The sequence below is a fragment of the Ornithorhynchus anatinus genome, chromosome 11, assembly GCF_004115215.2.
Source record: "Ornithorhynchus anatinus isolate Pmale09 chromosome 11, mOrnAna1.pri.v4, whole genome shotgun sequence".
NCBI classification, from domain to species: Eukaryota; Metazoa; Chordata; class Mammalia; order Monotremata; family Ornithorhynchidae; genus Ornithorhynchus; species Ornithorhynchus anatinus.
The window spans coordinates 61339958-61362086 of record NC_041738.1 but is presented as its reverse complement, the minus strand read 5'-3'; the positions used below and the strand labels follow the sequence as shown (position 1 = coordinate 61362086).

Genomic DNA, 22129 nt, shown 5'->3' with positions numbered 1-22129 from the left:
GAGTCAGAGGACCTGGGTTCTCATCCCGGCTCCGCCGCTCACCTGCTGTGTGACCTTGGGCGAGTCACTTCAGTTCTCTGGGCCTCAGGTCATTCGTTCGATCGTATTTATTGAGCGCTTACCGTGTACAGGGCACTGTGCTAAGTCCTCTCATCCGTCCGTGGGGACGAAGACTGTGAGCCCAGGTTGGACTGTGTCTAACCTGATGATCTCGTCTCTATCCCAGCGCTTAGGACGGTGTCTGGCACGTAGGCGCCTAGCAAATACCGTTAAAAAAGGTTCCGTCTGGAAAAAAATCAGGTGACCCAAATCTGGAAGGATGTGCTTCTTCCTCAAGCACATTATAGTGTTTTTTTGCCACGAAGAACCGTCTGTTGCTCTCCAAACCCCTTGACGGGCTAGGGAGATTTGCTTCTAAGAAAGTTAGTCTAAAAAGTTAGCAATAGTTGGAAACGGTAAGCGCTTAGTAAGCATAATGATGATAATGCTAACAATAATGATGATAATAATGATGATGTAAGGAGCGCCCCGGGGCTGAGCGAGCCGAGGCTAAACAAGCTGCAGATTTCAACCTCGAAATCTGGACATTTCTACCAGGGCCAAAGGAAGTATTTATGTGGAACGCAAAACGATGAAACTTCCAATGCTATATGGTGGTTTTCTCTTTGGAGGATGAGAGCTTCCATCTATTCCACAATATCCAAAATGGCCCATCATTATTCCTTTGGGAACTAGATACGTGCAGTGAGGACCCAGGCTGTCTTATCATCTTTGGACTGTGCTCATCGTGGGCGGGGAACTAGTCTACCAACTCTGTTGGATTGTACTCTCTCTAGTGCTTAATGGAGTGTTCCGTAATCCATCAATCAGTTAATCACATTTATTGAGCACTTACCGTGTGCAGAGCATAGTATTAAACAACAGGAAGCACTCAATAAATACCACTGATCGTCATCTTTCCTCCAGGCTGTGTCCTAAGAATCCCGTGGTTATAGAATTTAGAAGGATAGAATCTGAGCTTTCGGCTTTTCTGACCAAAGACACTTTACAGGGGCAGGTATGTGTAAAACTACGCATAATAATCATAATTGTGGTATATGTTAAGCACTTACTACGTGCTCTGCACTGCGTTAAGCGCCGGGGTGGATGCAACGTAATCAGGTCCCACAGGGAGCTCACAGGTTAAAAGTAAGGAGGGAGAACGGGTGGTGAATCCCCACTTTGCAGATGCGGGAACTGAGGCACAGAGAAGTAGAGCGACTTGTCCAAGGTCACACAGCAGACAAGTGGAGGAGTCGGCATCAGAACCCAGGTCCTCTGACTCCCATAATAATAATAATAATACCGATAATAATGATTGTGGTACTTGTTAAGCACTTACTCTGTGGCAAGCACTGCTCTAAGCACTGGGGTGGATCCAAGCTAATCAGGTTGGATACGGTCCCTGTCCCACATGGGGCTCACACTCTTAATCCCCATTTTACCGATGAGGTAACTGAGGCCCAGAGAAGCCTAAATGAATCTGTCAGAGTTGTTCTTCCGGACAGACGTCCTAAAATATCGGGGCTGATCATTTAATGTCCCGTGTTTTCCCGTCTTCATCCTGAACGTTCCCTCCATAACCCGTCACGACGATGTCCCGTCTCATCCCCGGGGAGTTTGGAAATGCTTTTGGGCTGGGTGTTTGGACAGCTATCGACTTGCTATTTATTTTCAAGGAAGATCCTGGGCCTTGGTCATTATTGTTCAGCAATTACCCCCTAATATATGAGGTGTTGAAAAAGCCACTTCTGCTTGACTCAGAAGAGTAATAGGACCTGGGACTTAATTGCACTTTTTAGACCTTCGGCTGTAACTCTCTCTCTCTCTCTCTCTCTCTCTCCCGTCCTCTCGACAACTTGAAATGAGAGGAAATATCAAGCCTTCTGGTGGTAAACTGTAAACAAGTCTCCAGTCTTGTGACGAGACTCTTAACCGTCGCTACTGAACGCAGACCTTCTTAACCACAGGGGCCTGGGTTAGGGCTAGGAATCATTCAGTAAATCAATGAATCAATGGTATTTATTGAGTGACTGCCATGTGCAGAACAGCGAACTAAAGGGCTTGGGAGAGTCCAATCCAACGGAGATGGGAGAGACGCCCCCGCCGGAGACTGTAAGCTCGTTGTGGGCAGGGGATGTGTCCGTTTACTGTTCTGTTGTACTCTCCCAACAGTAAGCGCTCGATAAATGCGATCGAATGAATGCATGAACGTTTCCTGCCCCCGATGAGCTTCCAGTCTAGAGGGGCTGTGATGGGAACTGCAGTTGTGAAGTTCGGCTTTGAGGTACACACAGGCAGCCGATTCCGGGATTCACATTCAGCGGGGAAGAGGAGCGAGAATTTTAACTAGGTCGCTGGTACGCTCCCTTCGGCTTTCGCTTCCTGACCGTCCTTCTCTGAAAGGGGAGCTCGAATCGAACCTTCAAAAGGGTGCCATAAAACGAGGGAGATGGCATCCCGGTGGCTGGAAAAGGCTCCGGTGCCCCAGTTCTGCTTGGGCCAAACCTTTTCCTATTAAAAAGAATCCACTCCATCCATCATCCACCCTTAATCCATCAACAGTATTTACTGAGTGCCTGCTGGGTGGAGAACACCGTACTTATATGCTTGGGCGAGTATAATAGACTTAACAGATGAGATTCCTGCTCTTAAAGTATTTAAGATTTACCAGGAGTAGTAGCAGGATTTACTGCACGTGCCCACTTGGTAGAGTGCACTGTACTAGACGTTTGGGAAGTCTGGAATATCTGACAGCTTCATTACCCACTCCAACGGGGGAGATGAACGTGAAAATATTTATAGCCGGTGTGCTCAAAATAAACGAGTCCACACATTTTCACCTGAGTACTAAGGAAGGAGGAAATAGCATTTATGAGCCACCAGAAGCCAGGGTGCAGAAACTCATTTCATTTTTAAGAAGCTGAAAACAAAGGGACAGAATAATTATGATGATAATAGCAATAATGGTTTGTTAAGCGCTTATTATGTGCCAAGCACCGTTCTAAGCACCGGAACAGATACAAGCGAATCAGGTTGGACGCAGTCCCTGTCCCACGTGGGGCTCACAGTCTCCATCCCCATTTTACAGATGAAGTCACTGAGGCCCAGAGAAGTGATGTGACTTGCCCAAGGTCACCCAGCTGACGCCAGGCAGATCCGGGTTTAGAACCCAGGTCTTTCAGGCTCGCAGGCCCGGGCTCTATCCCCTAGGCCACGCTGCTTCTCGTAGAGAATGAAAACTGTGTCTACTTTGACAAAATGTGGACATTCCTGTCTGAGGACTTTCGGGCTTAATATCATGAGAGGATCAGAGGACCTGATTTCTAATCCTGGCTCTGCCCCACGCCTGCTGTGGGGCCTTGGGTGAGTCACTTCACTTCTCTGTGCCTCATTACCTCATCTAGTAAATGGGGATTCGATACCTGTTCATTCAATAGTATTTATTGAGCGCTTACTATGTGCAGAGCGCTGTACTAAGCGCTCGGAATGAACCAGCTCGGCAACAGGTAGAGACGGTCCCTGCCCTTTGACGGGCTTACGGTCTAATCGGGGGAGACGGACGGACGAGAACGACGGCGATAAAGAGAGTCGAGGGGAAGAACCTGTTCTCCCTCCTACTTAGACTGTGAGCCCCATCTGAGACAGGGAAAGCATCTGACCTGATTAACTCAGATCTTCCCCAGAGCTTAGAGCAGTGCTTGATACATAGTAAGCGCTTAACAAATACCACAATTATTATTCTTATTATTCTTATTGTTAATAATAATTTTTATTATGGCATTTGTTAAGCACTTAACTATGCGCCAGGCACCGTACTAAGCGCTGGGGTGGATCCAAGCAGATCGGGTTGGACGCAGTCCCTGTCCCACGTGGGGCTCACAGTCTTAATCCCCATTTTATAGATGCGGTAACTGAGATCCAGAGAAGTTAAGCGACTTGCCCAAAGTCACACAGCGGACAAGTGGCGGAGCCGGGATTTGAACCCGTGATCTCTGACTCCCCAGCCCCTTCTCTTTCCACTGAGCCACGCTGCTTCTCTATTGCTTATTATTATTATTAATAATAATACGCTGCTTATTATTATTCTAATCCCGGCTCTGCCGCCTGCCTGCCGTGTGACCTTGGGCGAGTCACTTAACTTCTCCGTGCCCCAGTTTCCTCCTCTGTCAATACCTGTTCTTCTTTCTACTTCAACTGTGAGCCCCGCAGGGGATGGGGCCTGAGTCTGACCTCATTATCTTGTCTAATAATGAGTAATTAAGGTATCTGTTAAGCGCTTACTATGTGCAGAGCACTGTTCTAGGCGCAGGGGTAGATACATGGTAATCAGGTTGTCCCACGTGGGGCTCCCAGCCTTAATCCCCGTTTTACAGACGAGGTCACTGAGGCACAGAGAAGTTAAGCGGCTTGTCCAAGGTCACACAGCAGGCAAGTGGCGGAACCGCGATTAGAACCCAAGGCCTCTGACTCCCAAGCCTGTGCTCTTTCCACGGAACCACGCTCCTTCAGCAGTTAATACAGTGCTTGGTATGGAATAAAGGACTTAACTTAGGGGCAGGAACGTGTCTGCTAATTCTTTTGTCCGCCCCCCCCAGCCCTTAGTACAGTGTTCGGCACATAGTAAGCGCTCAATCAATACCACTGATCGATTAATTGACTTCACAAATACCACAATCAATCCATCGTATTTATCGAGCGCTTACTCTGTGCAGGGCACTGTGCTAAGCACTTGGGAGAGTACAAAAGGCCCATTCTTCTGGTTTTGTACCGTCCCAAGGGCTGATGACGACGTCCTGCACCCACTAAGTAATCAGTAAAGACGATGGATCTACCGATCGACTCCCTGTCCACAAGGAGCAGCCAGTCTATAACAGGGGAGACAAACGTAAAAATCTATTTTGTAGACTGCTCCCATCTTCGCCACGGCGGAGTGGATGGAGTCCAGGCCTGGGAGTCGGGAGACTGTGGGTTCTAATCCCGGCTCCACCTCTTGTCCGCTGTGTGACCTTGGATCAGTCACTTCACTTCTCTGGGCCTCAGATACCTCACCTGTAAAATGGGGATTGAGACTGTGGGATTGAGTTCCGCCCCAGAATTTAGGACAGTGCCTGGAACATAGTAAGCTCTTAGCAAATACGATTATTATTATTATTATTCGGGCTCTATACCCAAGTTTCTCCTCCCCTCATGTGTTTCATTACGGTTTCCAACCTCTCTGGCTGGTCTCCGTCTCTCTTTTATTCCACCTTCTTCACTTTAGCCATTAGCATCTTCTGCTGGGGGTGGTGGGGGACCCTAGGCCCCAGGCTCCCCCCAGATAACACTACCCTAATTTATTATTCACTAAATCCGTTGCTTCAAAGAGGAGAATTCCCCACTCGGGTCTCACATCCCTTCAGGCCAAAGGAATCCAAGAATCCCGGGGGGGGGGGGTGGGGGTGTTTTCCTCCGGGTTGAAAGGAGAGATCAAAGAAGAGGTGTTTACAGTTGGCCGGGAAAGACAAAACATCAACTAGAAGAGAAAAAAAAAAAACCTTGGCCTAAGTTCCTCTCAACCCCTTTTCGGTTGTTCCGATTCGTCCCAGTGCGGCGTGATTTACAGGCAGGGCAATTTTTCCAGAACTTTAGAGGCGTTGAAAGGGAGGCAAACGCGGTTCACTCTCCAGGAAATGCCAGGAAAAGAGCTTTGAGTTTGACAAAGCGACCTGTCGCCTTTCAAAAGAAAAGGAGAAAAAGGTCGCTGTCCCTGGACGCCTGGGAAGGGAAAGGTGCGCGTGCGGGGGGACAGCCGAGAAAAGTCCCTCTGTTTCACAGATCCAAGAGAGGGAAAACTACTGGCTGAAAATCAGGCGTTTTTCTGTAATAATTATGGTACTGGTGAAGCGCTTACTCTGTGCCGAGCACTGTTCTGAGCGCTGGGATAGAGATGTTGGGGAGGTTCTCCCATCTGTAATTTAGTTTAGTGTCGATCTCCCACCACCTAGGGAGCGGGCAGGAGTCCTCGAGATTATAAATTCCCCGTGGGCAGGGAATGTGTCAACCAACTCTGTTATATTATCCTCTCCCAAGCAGGAGAAGCCGAGTGGCTAGAGCCCAGGCCTGGGAACGGGAGTGAGAAGGACCTGGGTTCTAATTCCGGCTCCCCCACTTGTCTGCTGGGTGACTTTGGGAAAGTCACTTCACTTCTGGGAGGCAGAAGGAGCCGGGTTCTAATTCCAGCCCCGTCACTTGTTTGCTGGGTGACTTTATTTATTCATTCATGCATTCAATTGTATTTATTGAGCACTTACTGTGTGCAGAGCACTGTACTAAACGTTTGGCAGAGTGCGCTGCAATGACAGAGAGACTCATTCCCTGTCCACAACGAGCTTACAGTCTAGAGGGGGGGAGACGGACGTTAATAGAAATAAATCAATGACAGATATAATAATGTTGGCATCTGTGAAGCGCGGTGTGCCGAGCACTGTTCTAAGCGCTGGGGTAGACACAGGGGAATCGGGTCGTCCCACGTGGGGCTCACGGTCTTAATCCCCATTATACAGATGAGGTGACTGAGGCACCGAGAAGTGAAGCGACTCGCCCAAAGTCACACAGCTGACAAGTGGCCGAGCCGGGATTCGAACCCACGACCTCTGACTCCACAGCCCGTGCTCTTTCCACTGAGCCACGCTGCTTCTCTTCAGATATGGACGCAAGTGGTGTGGGGCCGGGCGGAGGGGAAGAACGAAGGGAGCAAGTCCGCGACGCAGAAGGGAGCTGGAAAAGAGGAAGGCTGGGGCTTAGTCTAGGAAGACATCCTGGAGGAGAGGGGCTTTCAATAAGGCTTTGAAAGAGGGGAGAGTCACTGTCTGTGGGATTTGAGGAGGGAGGGCGTTCCAGGCCAGAGGCGGGACGTGGTTGAGGGGTCGGTAGCGAGATCAGCTAGGTCCAGGCACGGTGAGAAGGTTCGCATTAGCTAAGTCACTTCACTGGGCCTCAGTTACCTCATCCGTAAAATGGGGATCAGGTCCATGAGCCCCATGTGGGACGTGGACTAGGTCCAACCTGAGTAACCTGCATCTACCCCGGTGCTTCGTACAGTGCCTGGGACATAGTAAGTGTTTCAAATGGTGGTATTCGTTAAGCGCTTACCACGTGCAGAGCACTGTTCTAAGCGCTGGGGGATACAAGGTGATCAGGTTGTCCCACGTGGGGCTCACAGTTTGAATCCCCATTTTACAGATGAGGGAACTGAGGCACAGAGAAGTTAAGTGACTCGCCCAAAGTCACACAGCTGGCAAGCGGTGGAGCCGGGATTCGAACCCATGAACTCTGACTCCCAAGCCCGGGCTCTTTCCACTGTGCCACGCTCCTCCCCTATCACTCAATCGTTCATTCAGTCGTATTTATCGAGCGTTCACTGTGTGCGGAGCGCTGTACTAAGCCCTTGGAAAGTACTTGCCAGCTGTGGGACTGTGGGCGAGTCACTTCACTTCTCGGTGCCTCAGTTCCCTCATCTGTAAAATGGGGATGAAGACCGTGAGCCCCACGTGGGACGACCCCATTCCCCCGTGTCTACCCCAGCGCTCAGAACGGTGCTCGGCACACAGTGAGCGCTTAACAAATACCGACATTATTATCATCATTACGATTCGGCAACGGAGACAATCCCTAGCCAACGACGGGCTCGCAGTCTAGAAGCCGGGAGACAGACAAGAAAACAACGCAAAACAAGTAGACGGGCATCGGTGGCATCAGTATAAACAAACAGAATTATAGATATATACACATCATGACTAAAATCAAGAGAATAATAAATACGTCCATATATACACAAGTGCCGTGGGGCGGGGGAGGGGGTAGAGCAGAGGGAGGGAGTTGATGGGGAGGGGAGGAGGAGCTGAGGAAAAAGGGGGAAGAGGAAAAGCGTTTAACAGATATCGTAAAACTATTTAAAAAAGGCAAGGAATTGGTGCCGGGAAGAGCTGAGAAACAGAAGCAGGAAATCCTCAACGGGAGAAAGCAGGACAAAGGAAAAGTCATCCTTAAATCAGACAGAGCTGACATGCCAAAACACTGTGTTGTAACTGTGTTGGAACCCCCGCGGGGTCCACGGAAGTTCTTTCCCGGCGGGACGGTAAGAGGAAACGGACGGGGTTCCGGCCGGCGTGCCTAGCCAGTTTCTCGCTTTTTCACAAATGGAGAAATGAAGCGGGAGGGGCTATCTGGTAACCAAACATGCCTTGTTTATTTTTAAAAGGATATCCCCTAAACTGAATGGGCATCTTTGTTCGGCACATAAACGCTTTCTATTTTTGATGTGGGGTTAGGAGCAACAGGACGCACTTGTGTGAAGAATGCCAAGCGAAAGAAATGGGATATTCTGGGTTGGAAATCACCAGCAGAAGAAAATAACATTTTGAAGATTTCTCTAGATGATAGATAATGGTTTCCTTTTTTTTTTCCTCTTTAGGGGGAGGCCTTCGCTTTCCAGCAACCGGCCTGCTCCTTTGTTTATAAAAGCTCAGCGCCCAGAGAAGCAGCATGGCCTAGAGGAAAGAGCCAGGATCCGGGAGTCGGAAGGCCCTGCGTCCTAATCCCGGCTCCGTCGCTCGTCCGCTGCGTGATGTTGGGCGGGTCGCTTCACTTCTCTGCGCCTCGGTTACCTCTTCTGGAAAATGTGAGCCCCGTGTGGGATTCGAACTATGTCCAACCCGATTAGCTCGTATCTACCCCAGCGTTTAGTACAGTGCCCGGCATGTAGTAAGTGCTTAACAAATACCATACTGAGCAAAAAAGAAAGTTCAGTGCCTTCTCCGAAGTAAGTGCTCTGAAATGTCGGGAACGAGGGCGAAGAACGCAATCAAACCCAGCCCCTGACGTAGCACCGTCCTAGCCCCCGGACCAGCCCTATACACAACTGGGCTCTTATTAATAATAATATTAATATTAATAACGACAATAATTATTTGTTAAGCGGTTACCATCTGCAGATAAAACACTGACTTCACTCTCTTCTGCGTCACCCTGACTCGCTCCCTTTGCTCTTCCCCCTCTCCCCGCCCCCCAGCACTTATGTCCAGATCTCTAATTTTATGATAATAATAACGTTGGTATTTGTTAAGCGCTTACTATGTGCAGAGCACTCTTCTAAGCGCTGGGGTAGATACAGGATCATCAGGTTGTCCCAAGTGAGGCTCACAGTCTTAATCCCCATTTGACAGCTGAGGGAACTGAGGCCCAGAGAAGTGAAGTGACCTGCCCACAGTCACACAGCTGCCAAGTGGCAGAGCCGGGATTCGAACCCATGACCTCTGGCTCCCAAGCCCGGGCTCTTCCCACTGAGCCACGCTGCTTATTGCTGTCTGTTCGCCTGTATTGATGTCTGTCTCCCACTCCCTCCAGACTGGGAGCTCCCTGTGGGCAGGGATCGTCTCTCTCTTCTGCCCTATTGTACTTTTCCAAGCGCTCAGTACAGTGCTCTGCACACAGGAAGCGCTCGGTAAATACGACTGAATGAATGAACGAATGAATTTGTAACCCGCGCCGTTGGGAGTTGTTTTCTATGCCTATTTTTTTGCTGTCGTTCGCCTGTGGGAGGGGGACCTCCCGCAGTCGAGGGGGCTTCTCTAATGATAATCGTGATATTTGTTAAACTCTCACTAGCACTGTATTAAGCGCTGGGGTAGATTCAAGCAAATGGGGTTGGACACAGTCCCCGTCCGACGTGGGGCTCGGCGGGCTCAATCTCCATTTTACAGATGAGGTAACTGAGGCGCAGGGAAGTGAAGTGACCCGCCCGGGGGGTCACAGAGCGGACCAGCGGCGGAGCCGGGATTAGCACCCGTGACCTTCTGACTCCCAGGCCCGGGCTCCATCCATCACGCCCCGCTGCTTCTCGATCAGAGCAGCGCTTGGCACACAGTAAGCGCTTAAGGAATACCACTATTATTAGCGGTCGAATCGAAAGCAGGTTCTCTTCCTGCGTTCATTCATTCAGCCGTATTTATTGAGAGCTCACTACGCGTTCACTAAGGTTACGGGAGTCCGGATGACTCCAGGTTAGAGGTGACGTGGGTTTCTGGCCCTTTCAGATCGCCAGCGCCGAGCTCACCCGGCCAAGCCGCGGTGCGGGGGGAGAGAGCGATGTCCCCCCGATACCCTAACGACGGGCCAAACCCATCTGGCCGGAAAACGCGTGAGCTAATCGAAGCGGCCCCTGCCGTCTCCTAGAAATGCCATCATCCCCGACTCTCTTCAGAGGCCCCAGAAGATCTCAGACCTCGTGCCCCAAGTTCATTTCGGTCCAACGCGCAGGTAATGACTCATTCCCCGGCTGCCGGTGGGTCCTGAGTCCTCTCTCGAACGTTTTCGGCGCGCGGCGGAGCCGGGCGGGGGGAAGCCCTGGGGAGTTTTGGCAGGGACGGAGGGGGAGAGGCGGCGGGTAGGAAGGGGGGTGTGCGTGCGGAAGAACTGAGGCACAGTTACGATTTTCTCTGGAGCCGGTCCACATCCCCAGGGCTTCCCGGCACGGGGCGGGGGGGTTTCACCAAGAAAGGTACACAAGATCCGCTGGGTCCCGGCCACGAGTTACGTTCCTTGCGGGCGACGGGTGGAGAAATCGTGCGAGGTTTTCACGCTCCGCTCAGCGCGGCGAACACGGAAGGGATTCAGCCGGGGGGGGGGGGATTGTTGACGGAATCCAATTCGCCGACCCTCGTCCTGCTCGGAATGCCGTCGGGAGGGATGTGGGAAGGGCGGGCCTACGAGGGAGGGCGTTCTCCCTCGGGGAGGGCAGACGATCACCCGGTTTTCTCTTCCTCTCTCGTTCTGTCCGAGATTCGGCAGCCCCCAAACCTCCAAAGACCTCCCAACCCCCCACTGTTTACTCTGCGCCGGGCGCCGTAATAATAATAATAATAATAATGATAATAATGGTATTTGTTGAGCGCTTACTCTGTGCAGAGCACTATTCTAAGCGCTGGGGGAGATACAGGCGTCATCGGGTTGTCCCACATGAGGCTCACAGTCTTCATCCCCATTTGACAGATGAGGTCACGGAGGCACAGAGACGTGAAGTGACTCGCCCACAGTGGCGAGTGGCAGAGCCGGCATTCGAACCCATGACCTCTGACTCCCAAGCCCGGGCTCTTTCCACTGAGCCACGCTGCTTCTCTAACTGTACTCAATGCTGAGGCAAACTAGTGAGATGATACGCAGTCCCCGTCCCACATGGGGCTCGCGGTCTTAATCCCGATTTGCCGGAGGGGGTAGCTGAGGCACAGAGAGATGAAGTGGCGGAGCTGGGATCAGAACCCAGGTCCTTCTGAATCCCAAGCACGGGCTCCACCTCCTAGGCCACAACCCGCTTCCCCTTCTGCAAAGCCCCTGATCAGCGGCTTCAAAGACCGCCGTCAGCCCCGTCTCCGTAGTCATCGGCCTTCTTCACTGGCCCCCCCCCGCAGTCTACGCTCCCCACGCCCCACTTGTCAGCTGTGTGACTGCGGGCAAGTCACTTCCCTTCTCTGTGCCTCCGTTACCTCATCTGTAGAATGGGGAATAAAACTGGGAGCCCCATGTGGGACAAGCTGATAGCCCTGTGTCTACCCCAGCGCTTAGAGCAGTGCTCTGCACATAGTAAGCGCTTAACAAATACCGATATTATTATTATTATTAAAAGACCCTTCTCAGTCTCCATCACTCTCATCTCTCCTGCCTCTGACCCTTTTCGGGACGCCCGCCTCCCCTTTAAATCTTCCATCTTTCATTCACTCATTCATTCCATCGTACTTATTGAGCGCTGGCTATATGAAGAGCACTGTACTAAGCGCTTGCAAAGTCCAATTCGGCAACAGATAGAGACCATCCCTTCATCCCCTCTCCCGGCCCCAAACACTTATGTCCGTATCTGTCATCTCTTTCTTTCTGTTCAGGTCCGCTTCCCCTCTAGACCGTAAGCGCCCCGGGGGCAGGGAATCCGTTATACCGTGCTCTCCCAAGTGCTCAGTACAGAGCTGGGCACACAGTAAGCATTCGATAAATACGATCGAGCAGAATAGAGCACTTTTGAAACCGTGAGTCCGATAAAAGGGCAGGAACCGCATCGAATTCCCAGCTCTGTACGGTGCTCTGCCTCCAGGAAGCGCTCAGTACATACTCCGGTCCTCCTGACTCCCGCGCCCGTGCTTCTTCCGCTCCTTCTCCCTACTGCGCGGTTTCTTTCGAGTCCCAGATTTCTCCTCGCTGGACCCTTCGTGAGCACCAGGGGCTGAAGGAATTTTATTCCCGGGTACAGATGGAAATGGAATCGGCGAATGGCATCGACAGTTCTGGCTGTCACTTGTCGCCGTTTTCAGTTTCTAACTTCCCTTCCCCAAATTCCCCTGCTTCAACCTCATCCTGACAGGTTCCCCGAACAAAGATAAACGCCCGGCCCGGAACGCTGACAGATTTCCCGATGATGAGCGAACGTCCTCAGAGTCATTTCTGATGATACGCAGAGGCTCGTGACCCAGTAGCATAATGACAAAGGATTGATTCTTCTTAACCCCTGCCCGGAGGTTAATGAGAATGTTGGTATTTGTTAAGCGCTTACTATGTGCAGAGCACTGTTCTAAGCGCTGGGGGAGATCCAGGGTCATCGGGTTGTCCCGCGTGAGGCTCACAGTCTTCATCTCCATTTTACGGATGAGGGAACTGAGGCACAGAGAAGTGAAGCGACGTGCCCACGGTCACACAGCTGACAAGCGGCAGAGCCGGGACTCGAACCCACGATCTCTGACTCCCAAGCCCGGCCTCTTTCCACTGAGCCACGCTGCTTCTCAACTGAGACCTGCGTTCCTCCTGCGTCCCCCACCTCTCCCCGCTTCTATCCAAGAAACAGCGTGGCTCGGTGGAAAGAGCCCGGGCTTGGGAGTCAGAGGTCGTGGGTTCTAATCCCGGCTCTGCCGCTTGGCAGCTGTGTGACTGTGGGCAACTCGCTTCGCTTCTCTGTGCCTCAGTTACCTCATCCGGAAAATGGAGATGAAGACTGTGAGCCCCACGTGGGACAACCTGATCGCCTTGTCTCCCCCCAGCGCTTAGAACAGTGCTCGGCACCCAGTAAGCGCTTAACAAACACCAAATTATTATTCTATCCGTGCAGGTTCTTGGGGTCGGCCGCCCGTCACCAGCAAGAGAAGCAACGTGGTCGGCTGGATAGACCCCGGGCCTGGGAAGTCGGAGGACCTGGGTTCCCATCCCAGCTCTGCCCCTGGTCTGCTGTGTGACCTCGGGCAAGTCACCTCACTTCTCTGGGCCTCGGTTTCCCTCATCTGTCAAATGAGGATTAAGACCGCGAGCCCCAATGCGGGACACGGACTGTGCCCAACCTGATTAGCTTGGATCTCCCCCGGTGTTTAGTATAGTTCATTCATTCATTCGATCGTATTTATTGAGCGCTTACCGGGTGCAGAGCGCCGTACTAAGCGCTTGGAAAGTATAATTCGGCAACAGATAGAGACAAACCCTACCCATCAGTGGGCTCATAGTCTAGAAGGGGGGAGACAGACAACAAGACAAGTAGGCGGGCATCGAAAGCATCGAAATAAATAAATAGAATTATAGGGCCTGGCATATAGTAAGCGCTTTTAACAAAAAAAGACAAAAAACGAAAACAAGACAGAACAAAAAAACCTGGTCGACCAGGACGTTCTGGAGGTGGGTTTCCAAAATGTCCCCAGACTCACTCGTCACTTTCCATCACTATTTTTGGGGGAGGGAGGTGGGGAGGTTTTAAGGAAATTTGAGTTTCTCGGTTTGACTGTACGCAGTATTTTCCTGCTCTCGCTTTTAGTATGTAGGAAGTGGAGGACGGTAACAGAGAAAGTTCAGCTGGTGGAAACCTCTGCAGGTCCAAACGAAGTAGGAGGAACTCTTTTTTGTTTCTCCTTTTAAATGCTTAGAGAAGCAGCGTGGCTCAGTGGAAAGAACCCGGGCTTGGGAGTCCGAGGTCACGGGTTCGAATGCCGGCTCTGCCCCTTGTCAGCTGTGTGACTGTGGGCGAGTCCCTTCACTTCTCTGTGCCTCAGTTCCCTCATCTGTAAAATGGGGATGAGGACTGTGAGCCTCACGTGGGACGACCTGATGACCCTGAATCTCCCCCAGCGCTTAGAACGGTGCCCTGCACCTAGTAAGCGCTTAACAAATACCAACATTATTAAGCGCTTATTATGTGTCAAGCACTGTTCTGAGCGTGGGGTTAGATCAGGCCGACCCAGTCCCCGCCCCACATGGGGCTCACGGTCTAAATAGGAAGGACAACGGGTACCGAATCCCCATTTTGCAGCTGAGGAAACCGAGGCTCAGAGGAAGCAGCGTGGCGTAGTGGATAGAGCTCGGGCTTGAGAGCCAGATGGTCACGGGTTCCATTCCAGCTCCGCCACTCGTCTGCTGTGCGATCGAGTCGCTTCACCTCTCTGAGCCTCAGTTCCCTCGTCTGTAAAATGGGGATGAAGACTGGGAGCTCCAGGTGGGACCGTAAGCCCGTCAAACGGCAGGGACCGTCTCTATCTGTTGCCGACTTGTTCATTCCAAGCGCTCAGTCCAGTGCTCTGCACATCGTAAGCGCTCAATCAATACTATTGAATGAATGAATGAATGAATGAATGACAGGGACTGTGTCCAACTTGATGACCTCGTATCTACCCCAGCGCTTAGAACAGTGCCTGGCACATAGCACTTAAATGCCATTATTATTATTATTATTATTATTATTGAGTAAAATACTTGCCCAAGGTCACCTAGAGGACACGTTGGTCCTCTGACGCTCGGGCCCGTGCTCTCTCCACTAGGCCAGACGGCTTCCCGGGGTTTTCTTCTATGCCAAGTACCGAAAATCAGCCCCAACCCTCAACTTCGCACCGGCGAATACAACGACTCAGACCAAACGCCGCGACCCGGACCTCGGGAGAGTATGACACAACAACAGAACGGACACACTCTGAGACACAAACTATAGGCGACGGCCGTCTGCCTTCGGGACCAAATTCCCCGCCGATTCACGGGAGCGCCGTCTGCAGGGACGGCGGGCGGGACCTGGATCTTATTTTGTGAGAAACTTTCTTACCCCGAAACCAGTCACCCAGACGGCGGGAAACCATTTTACCAATTAAAACCAGCGGAAGACCAGGCTCACCGGGAGGCAGAAGGGGGAAGAGGGTTCGATTTGCCTCAGGAGGTCCGGGTCGAATCTTACCTCTTGAAATGATTCACCAGGACGCCGACGAGTTCTCCTATCCGACTCTCATGCGTTGGTTGTCTGCTGAAAAGGCACACAATCAGGTCCTTTTTGTCTTTGGTGTGGAAGATGACAAGTTGGTCCTTCCCATTGGAGACACTCAATCCAGTCAACTGCAAAGAGAAACCGGCAATCGATCGATCGTATTTACTGAGCCTTCCTTCCATCCATCCATTCATTCGTTCCATCGTATTTATTGAGCGCTTACCGTGTGCGGAGCACTGTACTACGCGCTTGGAAAGTACAATTCAGCAATAAAGAGAGACAATCCCCGCCCGCGCCGGGCTTACATTCTAGGAGGAGGGAGACGGACATCGAAACAAGTAGACGGGCATTAATAATAATGTTGGTATTTGTTCAGCGCTTGCTATGTGCCGAGCACCGTTCTAAGCGCTGGGGTAGACACAGGGGAATCAGGTGGCCCCACGTGGGGCTCACGGTTTTAATCCCCATTTTACAGATGAGGTCACTGAGGCACCGAGAAGTGAAGTGACCTGCCCAGAGTCACACAGCTGACAGGTGGCCGAACCCGTGACCTCTGACTCCAGAGCCCGTGCTCTTTCCACTGAGCCACGCTGCTTCTCGATTAATTAATTAATGAATATAATATAAATAGAATTAATATGAATACAAATAAATACTAGGAATTTATATTAATTAGAAATTTAAATATATAATATTAATATAAATAAATAGAATTATAGATATGTACATATGTACACAAGTGCTATAGGGTGGAGGGGTAGAGCAGAGGGAGCGGGGTGGGGTGACGCGGAGAGGAGGGGAACTGAGGAAAGGGGGGGCTTAGTCCGGGAAGGCCTCTTGGAGGAGGCGAGCCTTCTGTGGGGCTTTGAAGGGGGGAAGTGGGATCGTTTGGCGGATTTGAGGAGGGAGGGCCTTCCGGGCCGGAGGTGGGACCTGGGCCGGGGTCGACGGCGGGACGGGTGAGAACGAAACCCGGGGAGGAGGCGAGCGACGGCAGAGGAGCGGAGCGTGCGGGCTGCGATGGGGAAGGAGAGAAGGGAGGTGAGACAGGAGGGGGCGAGGGGACGGACGGCTTGGAAGCCAAGAGTGAGGAGTTTCTGCTTGATATAAAAGTTGATAGGCAAACGCTGGAGATTTTTGAGGAGGGGGCTGACGTGCCCAGAACGTTTCCGCATGCCGAGCCCCGCACTGAGAGCTTGAGATTACCCGAGCACATATATTTTTCCTTGTCCTTCATGCCGCTTTACTGTTTCGTCGCTCCTGATGTGTGGGTCTCCAGGCATCCCCCCTACAAACCTAGTTATACTCTCTTCCAGAGCTTAGCGCAGTGCTCTGCGTATGGCAAGTGCTTAATCAATCCATCGTACTTACTGAGCGCTTGCTGTGCGCCAAGCTCTCCACTAAGCGATCGGAAGAGTACGGAACAACGGAGACGGGAGGCACGTTCCCCGCCCACAGCGGGTTTACGGGGCAGGACGGAAAGCAGACATTACAGATAACTTACAGATATGGACGTAAGTGTCGTGGGGCCGAGGGAGGGGTGAATTAAAGCGGGTAAATCCAAGAGGAGGGGCGACGCAGAAGGGAGAGGGAGAAGAGGAAATGAGGGCTTAATCGGGGAAGGCCTCCCGGAGGCGATGTGAATTTAATAAGGCTGTGAAGGTGGGGAAAGTGATGGTCTTTCAGATACGAAGCAGTGCGGCCCAGTGGAGAGAGCACGGGCCTGGGAGTTAGAGGAGCTGGGTTCTAATCCCGGCTCCACCACTTGTCCGCTGCGTGGCCTCGGGCAAGTCACTTCACTTCCTCTGTGTCTCAGTTACCTCATCTGGAAAATGGGGATTGAGACCGTGAGCCCCACGTGGGACACGGACTCCGTCCGACCTAATTGGCTCGTGTCGGCCCCGGTGCCTGGCACATAGTAAATGCCCGACAGATACCATAAAAAAAAGGGTCGGTGGCCACGTGAGCGAAGTCTGTGGCCTCAGACCGTGATTTCGCCCAAGCGGGAGCTCTCGTGGGCTTCGCGAGCGGGGGACGGGGAAGACGCATCCCTTCTAGAAGCTACAGTGGTCTCTGGTCTTCCCAGTGTCTACATCATTCTGTACTTTTTTCCAGCGTTCAGTTCAGTGCTCTGCACTTAATAAGCACCGTGACTACCTCGCACACCAAAAAGTTCAGGGAAGAAAAAAGATCCGGGGCGTCACATTGTTTTATATGAGTCAGATCATTCTCTAAGCCTCCGCCACGTCACTGACCTCAAATACAGTACGGTATTCTTGACGGGTCAGTCCCGTGACTGCTTGCGAAAAAAAAAACAACTTATAAAGATAAATCTGCGAGTCATAATCACCCAGATTCACAGGGTGGAAGTGGTATTCTCTCCTGGGGCACCCGACACCCTTCAGAATTAATGTGCATATGCTTCAGTATCACTCGAGGCACACGGCAAGACTTCGCCGATTGATGCTATCTTGGTTTTCGGTGCGCAACCGGCGTGGGGGGGAAACGACGAAGCCGAGTTAGTCACTGAATTCTATAAAAGCCTATTTTAAAAATCGCTAATTAGCTAAGCTGCTGTAGGAGGCCAGCGGCGTCCAGAACGGACGAGAAGCAGCGTGATCTAGTGGCTAGAGACGGGGCTGGGAGACGGAAGGCCCGGGGCTCTAATCCCGGCTCCGCCACCAGTCTGCGGGGTGACCTTGGGTCCAGTCGTTCCACTTCTCCGGGCCTCAGTGACCCCCATCTGTACAATGGGGTCGTCTGTAGACTGTGAGCCCCACGTGGGACCACCTTGATCACGCTGCATCCCCCCGGCGCTCAGAACAGTGCTCGGCACATAGTGAGCGCTTAACGAATGCCATCATTATTAATGGGGATTAAGACGGTGAGCCCCATGTGGGACAGGGACCGTATCCAATCTGATTGGCTTGTATCTACCCCAGTGCTTAGCAGAGTGCCTGGCACTTAGTAAGTATTTAACAGATAAAACCAACAAAAAACAGGTAATCTTCTCGTGAATGCCGTTTAGCCAGCAGTACGGTAGAAACCAACGCTCGAGCGCTGTCTAAAATGGGCGTTGCGAAGTCTCTTCAAATAACATATACCTCTGGGGTTGTTTTGATTCGAAATAAACTTCTGTGCTGAGCCTGGAATTAATGAACGGCATTTTTTAAGCGCTTAACTATGTGCCAGGCACTGTACTGAGCGCTGGGGTGGATCCAAGCAGCTCGGGTTGGACACAGTCCCCATCCCACGTGGGGCTCACAGTCTCAATCCCCATTTTCCAGATGAGGTCACCGAGGCCCAGCGAAGTGAAGTGACTGGCCCAAAGTCACACAGCAGGCAAGCGGTGGAGCCGGGATTAGAACCCATGACCTCCTTCCACTGAGCCACGCTGCTTCTCACCAATCGGTTGTAATTGCTCACCATGACAACCGGCCCCAGAACTGAGCGTAACCGAAACTCCCGGAAAAGCCTCTTGGTCTGAGGGCGGGAACGTTGGTATTTGTTAAGCGCTTACTATGTGCAGAGCACTGTTCTGAGCTTGGGGTAGATACAGGGTCATCAGGATGTCCTACGTGAGGCTCACAGTCTTTATCCCCATTTGACAGATGAGGTCACTGAGGCACAAGAAGTTAAGTGACTTGCCCACGGTCACCCAGCTGACAAGTGACAGAGTCGGGATTAGAATCCATGACCTCTGACTCCCAAGCCCGGGCTCTTTCCACTGAGCCACACCGCTTCACTGCTCCAACGTCCCATGGAGGAGAAGACCCTCTGCCTTTCTCTGCCACTGGCCGTTTGTGGTCTGGCCAAATGAGAGGGCTTAATAATAATAATAATAATAATAATGATAATAATAATAGTATTTGTTAAGTGCTTACTAGTCCCTAGAACTAGAACCCCTGACCTTCTGATTCCCAGGCCCGGATTCTCTCCACTAGACCATGCTGCTTCTCTTCTTCTTGAGAAGCAGCGTGGCTCAGTGGGAAGAGCCCGGGCTTGGGAGTCAGAGTTCATGGGTTCGAATCCCGGCTCTGCCACTTGTCAGCCGTGTGACCGTGGGCGAGTCACTTCACTTCTCTGTGCCTCAGTTACCTCATCTGTAAAACGGGGACTAAAACCGTGAGCCCCTCGTGGGACAAGCCGATCACCCTGTAACTCCCCCGGCGCTTAGAACAGTGCTCGGCACATAGCGAGCGCTTAACAAATACCAACATTTTTTTTTTCTTCCCCACCTACGAAGCGGGGGCCAGGAAAAGGCCAAGTGCCCGGGACAGCTTCCCCACGAGCCTTTCGAAAGCCCGTCGCTCATTTCACCCGAGAATCACAAAATGGCTGCTTTGAAAAATAACCTCAGGAGGAAGGGGTCCAAAGGGAGTGGGTTCCCCCCGCTCCCCACGAAATGAACGGGAAAAAAGATCCTGGAAGCCCCCCGCCCCCTCTCCCTCCAGCCTCCGCCACCCGGGCCCCTCTAAATTTCCCTGGCTTTGTTCCCGTCACTTTCCCTCCACCGAACCCATCACGATTGGCCCCAGAATAGCGTTCCGGAAGGTTGGTTATTTTCGTAAACGGTTCCGTTACGCCGGGCAAAATCTCGGCGCCCGCTTACAGAAGATATTCAAAAGGATACAGCTTCCCGGGCCTGCCGTGGGGTAATCGGTCTGACATTAAGGGATTATATACTTCCCATTTTAGATGAGTAATAAATAGAGTTTAAAGGCTGAGGGGAGGGTGAGAGCCAGCGAGCTAAACGATGCTCTCTCCCGAGCACATACGAGACGAGGCGGTACCAGACATCGACCGACTGTCTCCGTCGAGATTACCATGGAAACCCCATCCCTTGGGATCCGGCCATGTGGATAGGGCGCTTTAGAAAGGGGGATGGCGAGAATCGCTGGCAGGCAGATAAATTTCAGCAGGCTTCACCCCCGTACACACGACGAGGACGATCCATCTCCCGGGCGCAAACGTATCTTTCGAGCGAGACGCGCCAAATGGAGTAATAAAGCGCCACAGCCGGGGTAATTGCCGTCCATTTACCGCCACGGAACATTCCTATCGGACCGGATAACTGTCCGTCCGTCTGTCCGTCTCTCTCTCGTCCCCTGCCTTCGCGGAACAGAAAGGAGTATTTGTGTAATTAATTGGCTCCTTCCTCAACCATCCAGTGCCTACTGATATAAAAAGGACTCCTAGACTTGCCACCTAGATCAGAATTTGAGAAGACGCGCACATCTCGAATGCTAACGAGCAGACTTTTCACATCCCTTCAAGGGAAGGTGAAACACTTAGAGAAGCAGCGTGGCCTAGCGGATCGAGCCCGGGCTTGGGAGAGAGGGGAACTGGGTTTTAATCCCGGCTCCGCCACTCGCCTGACGTTGGGACCTGGGGAGAGTCGCTTCGCGTCTCTCTGCCTCGGTTCCCTCATCTGGAAAATGGGAATCGTGACCTCCAGCCCCGTGTGGGTCACGGACCGCGTCCAATCCGATTAGCCCGTGTCCACCCCGGTGCTTAGTACAGTGCCTGGCACGTAGCAGGTGCTTCCCAAACACCGTCTTTAAAGAAAAATCAGAATTACGGGCCAAAGGAGAGCGCGAGGGAGCCGAGTCCGGGTCGGGAGCTGGGATTTAATTTGAACAGTCCCGTCGGACCAGAAGGCGCGCGAGAGAATTCACGTTGGCGCCAACGAACCCTAACACTGGCGATCCTCTCCCTTCCCCGCACCCCTCTCTCAGCCCCGCGGAACTTGAAATCCGCATCCGTCACTTATTCGTTTCTATTCATGTTGGTCTCCCCCTCTGGACGGTAAGCTCGCTGTGGGCAGGGGACGTGGCTACCAACACCGTTGTATCGTACGGGTCTTTAGTTCAGTTTTCCGCACGCGGTGAGCGCTCCATAAATACGATCGATCGATTCCACCTCGCCCGGGCTCGGCGGGGCCGAGGCCTCTACGGAACGGGCGGGGCCGCGGGCTATTATTTGAGCCGCACTTCTCAGTACTGGGGTGCGTCCCTCTGGTTCATTCTCGAGGATTTCCCCGAGGGGATTCAAACTCTGAGAGGCCCACACAAGCAACAACATGCTATTAATTGTTCATCTTTCTTCTTGGCTTTCAGCTAGTAGAAAGCATTCACCGTATCCGCAAAGAGCCTTCAGCCTCCGGGCTTCGCCAGACCTTCGAATTCGGACCCCCGAGCCCTCTCCGAAACTCCCAGAGGACGGCAATCGGAGCTCTAATCCAGCACGGGAGCCCACCTGCTTAGTAACAGGCGGCTAAAAGGGAGAGCTGGAGAGTATTGATAATAATAACGATGTCGGTATTTGTTAAGCGCTTACTACGTGCAGAGCACCGTTCTAAGCGCTGGGGGAGATACAGGGTCTTCAGGTTGTCCCACGTGGGGCTCACGGTCTTCATCCCCATTTTCCAGATGAGGTCACTGAGGCCCAGAGAAGTGAAGTGCCTCGCCCACAGTCACACAGCCGACGAGTGGCAGAGCGGGGATTCGAACCCATGATCTCTGACGGCCAAGCCCGGCCTCCTTCCACCGAGCCACGCTATTAGACAGCCTGATTTTTATCTCCTTGAAATCCCTGGCCCGGAGAAGTTCATTCATTCAATAGTATTTCTTGAGCGCTTACTAGGTGCAGAGCACTGGACTAAGCGCTTGGAACGGACAAATCGGTAACAGATGGAGACGGCCCCTGCCCTCTGACGGGCGCACGGTCTGATCGGGGGAGAGGTGGGACACTCCCGGCACGGGAAGACAACTGGACTGTCTTGATGTGAAGGGAGGAGCGGCGAGGCCCACTGGCTGGAGCACGAAGGACCTGGGTTCTAATCTC

The 22129-nt window shown here is 52.2% G+C and overlaps 1 protein-coding gene and 1 long non-coding RNA gene across 5 annotated transcripts in view; one reads left to right on the top strand and one right to left on the bottom strand.

Annotated features, from left to right (window-relative positions):
- The window catches only part of MYO1D (myosin ID), a 260352-nt gene that overhangs the window by 65355 nt on the left and 172868 nt on the right, over positions 1 to 22129 (bottom strand). For all 4 annotated transcript variants that reach the window (XM_029074920.2, XM_039913409.1, XM_029074921.2 and 1 more), the window contains one exon: positions 15257 to 15411. In XM_029074920.2, coding sequence (XP_028930753.1) covers positions 15257 to 15411 — 155 coding nt within the window. The remainder of the gene's footprint in view (positions 1 to 15256; positions 15412 to 22129) is intronic.
- Positions 10115 to 21606, top strand: LOC114815038. The gene is made up of 2 exons (XR_005660510.1): positions 10115 to 10338; positions 21403 to 21606. It is a non-coding gene; the product is annotated as an uncharacterized LOC114815038 (long non-coding RNA).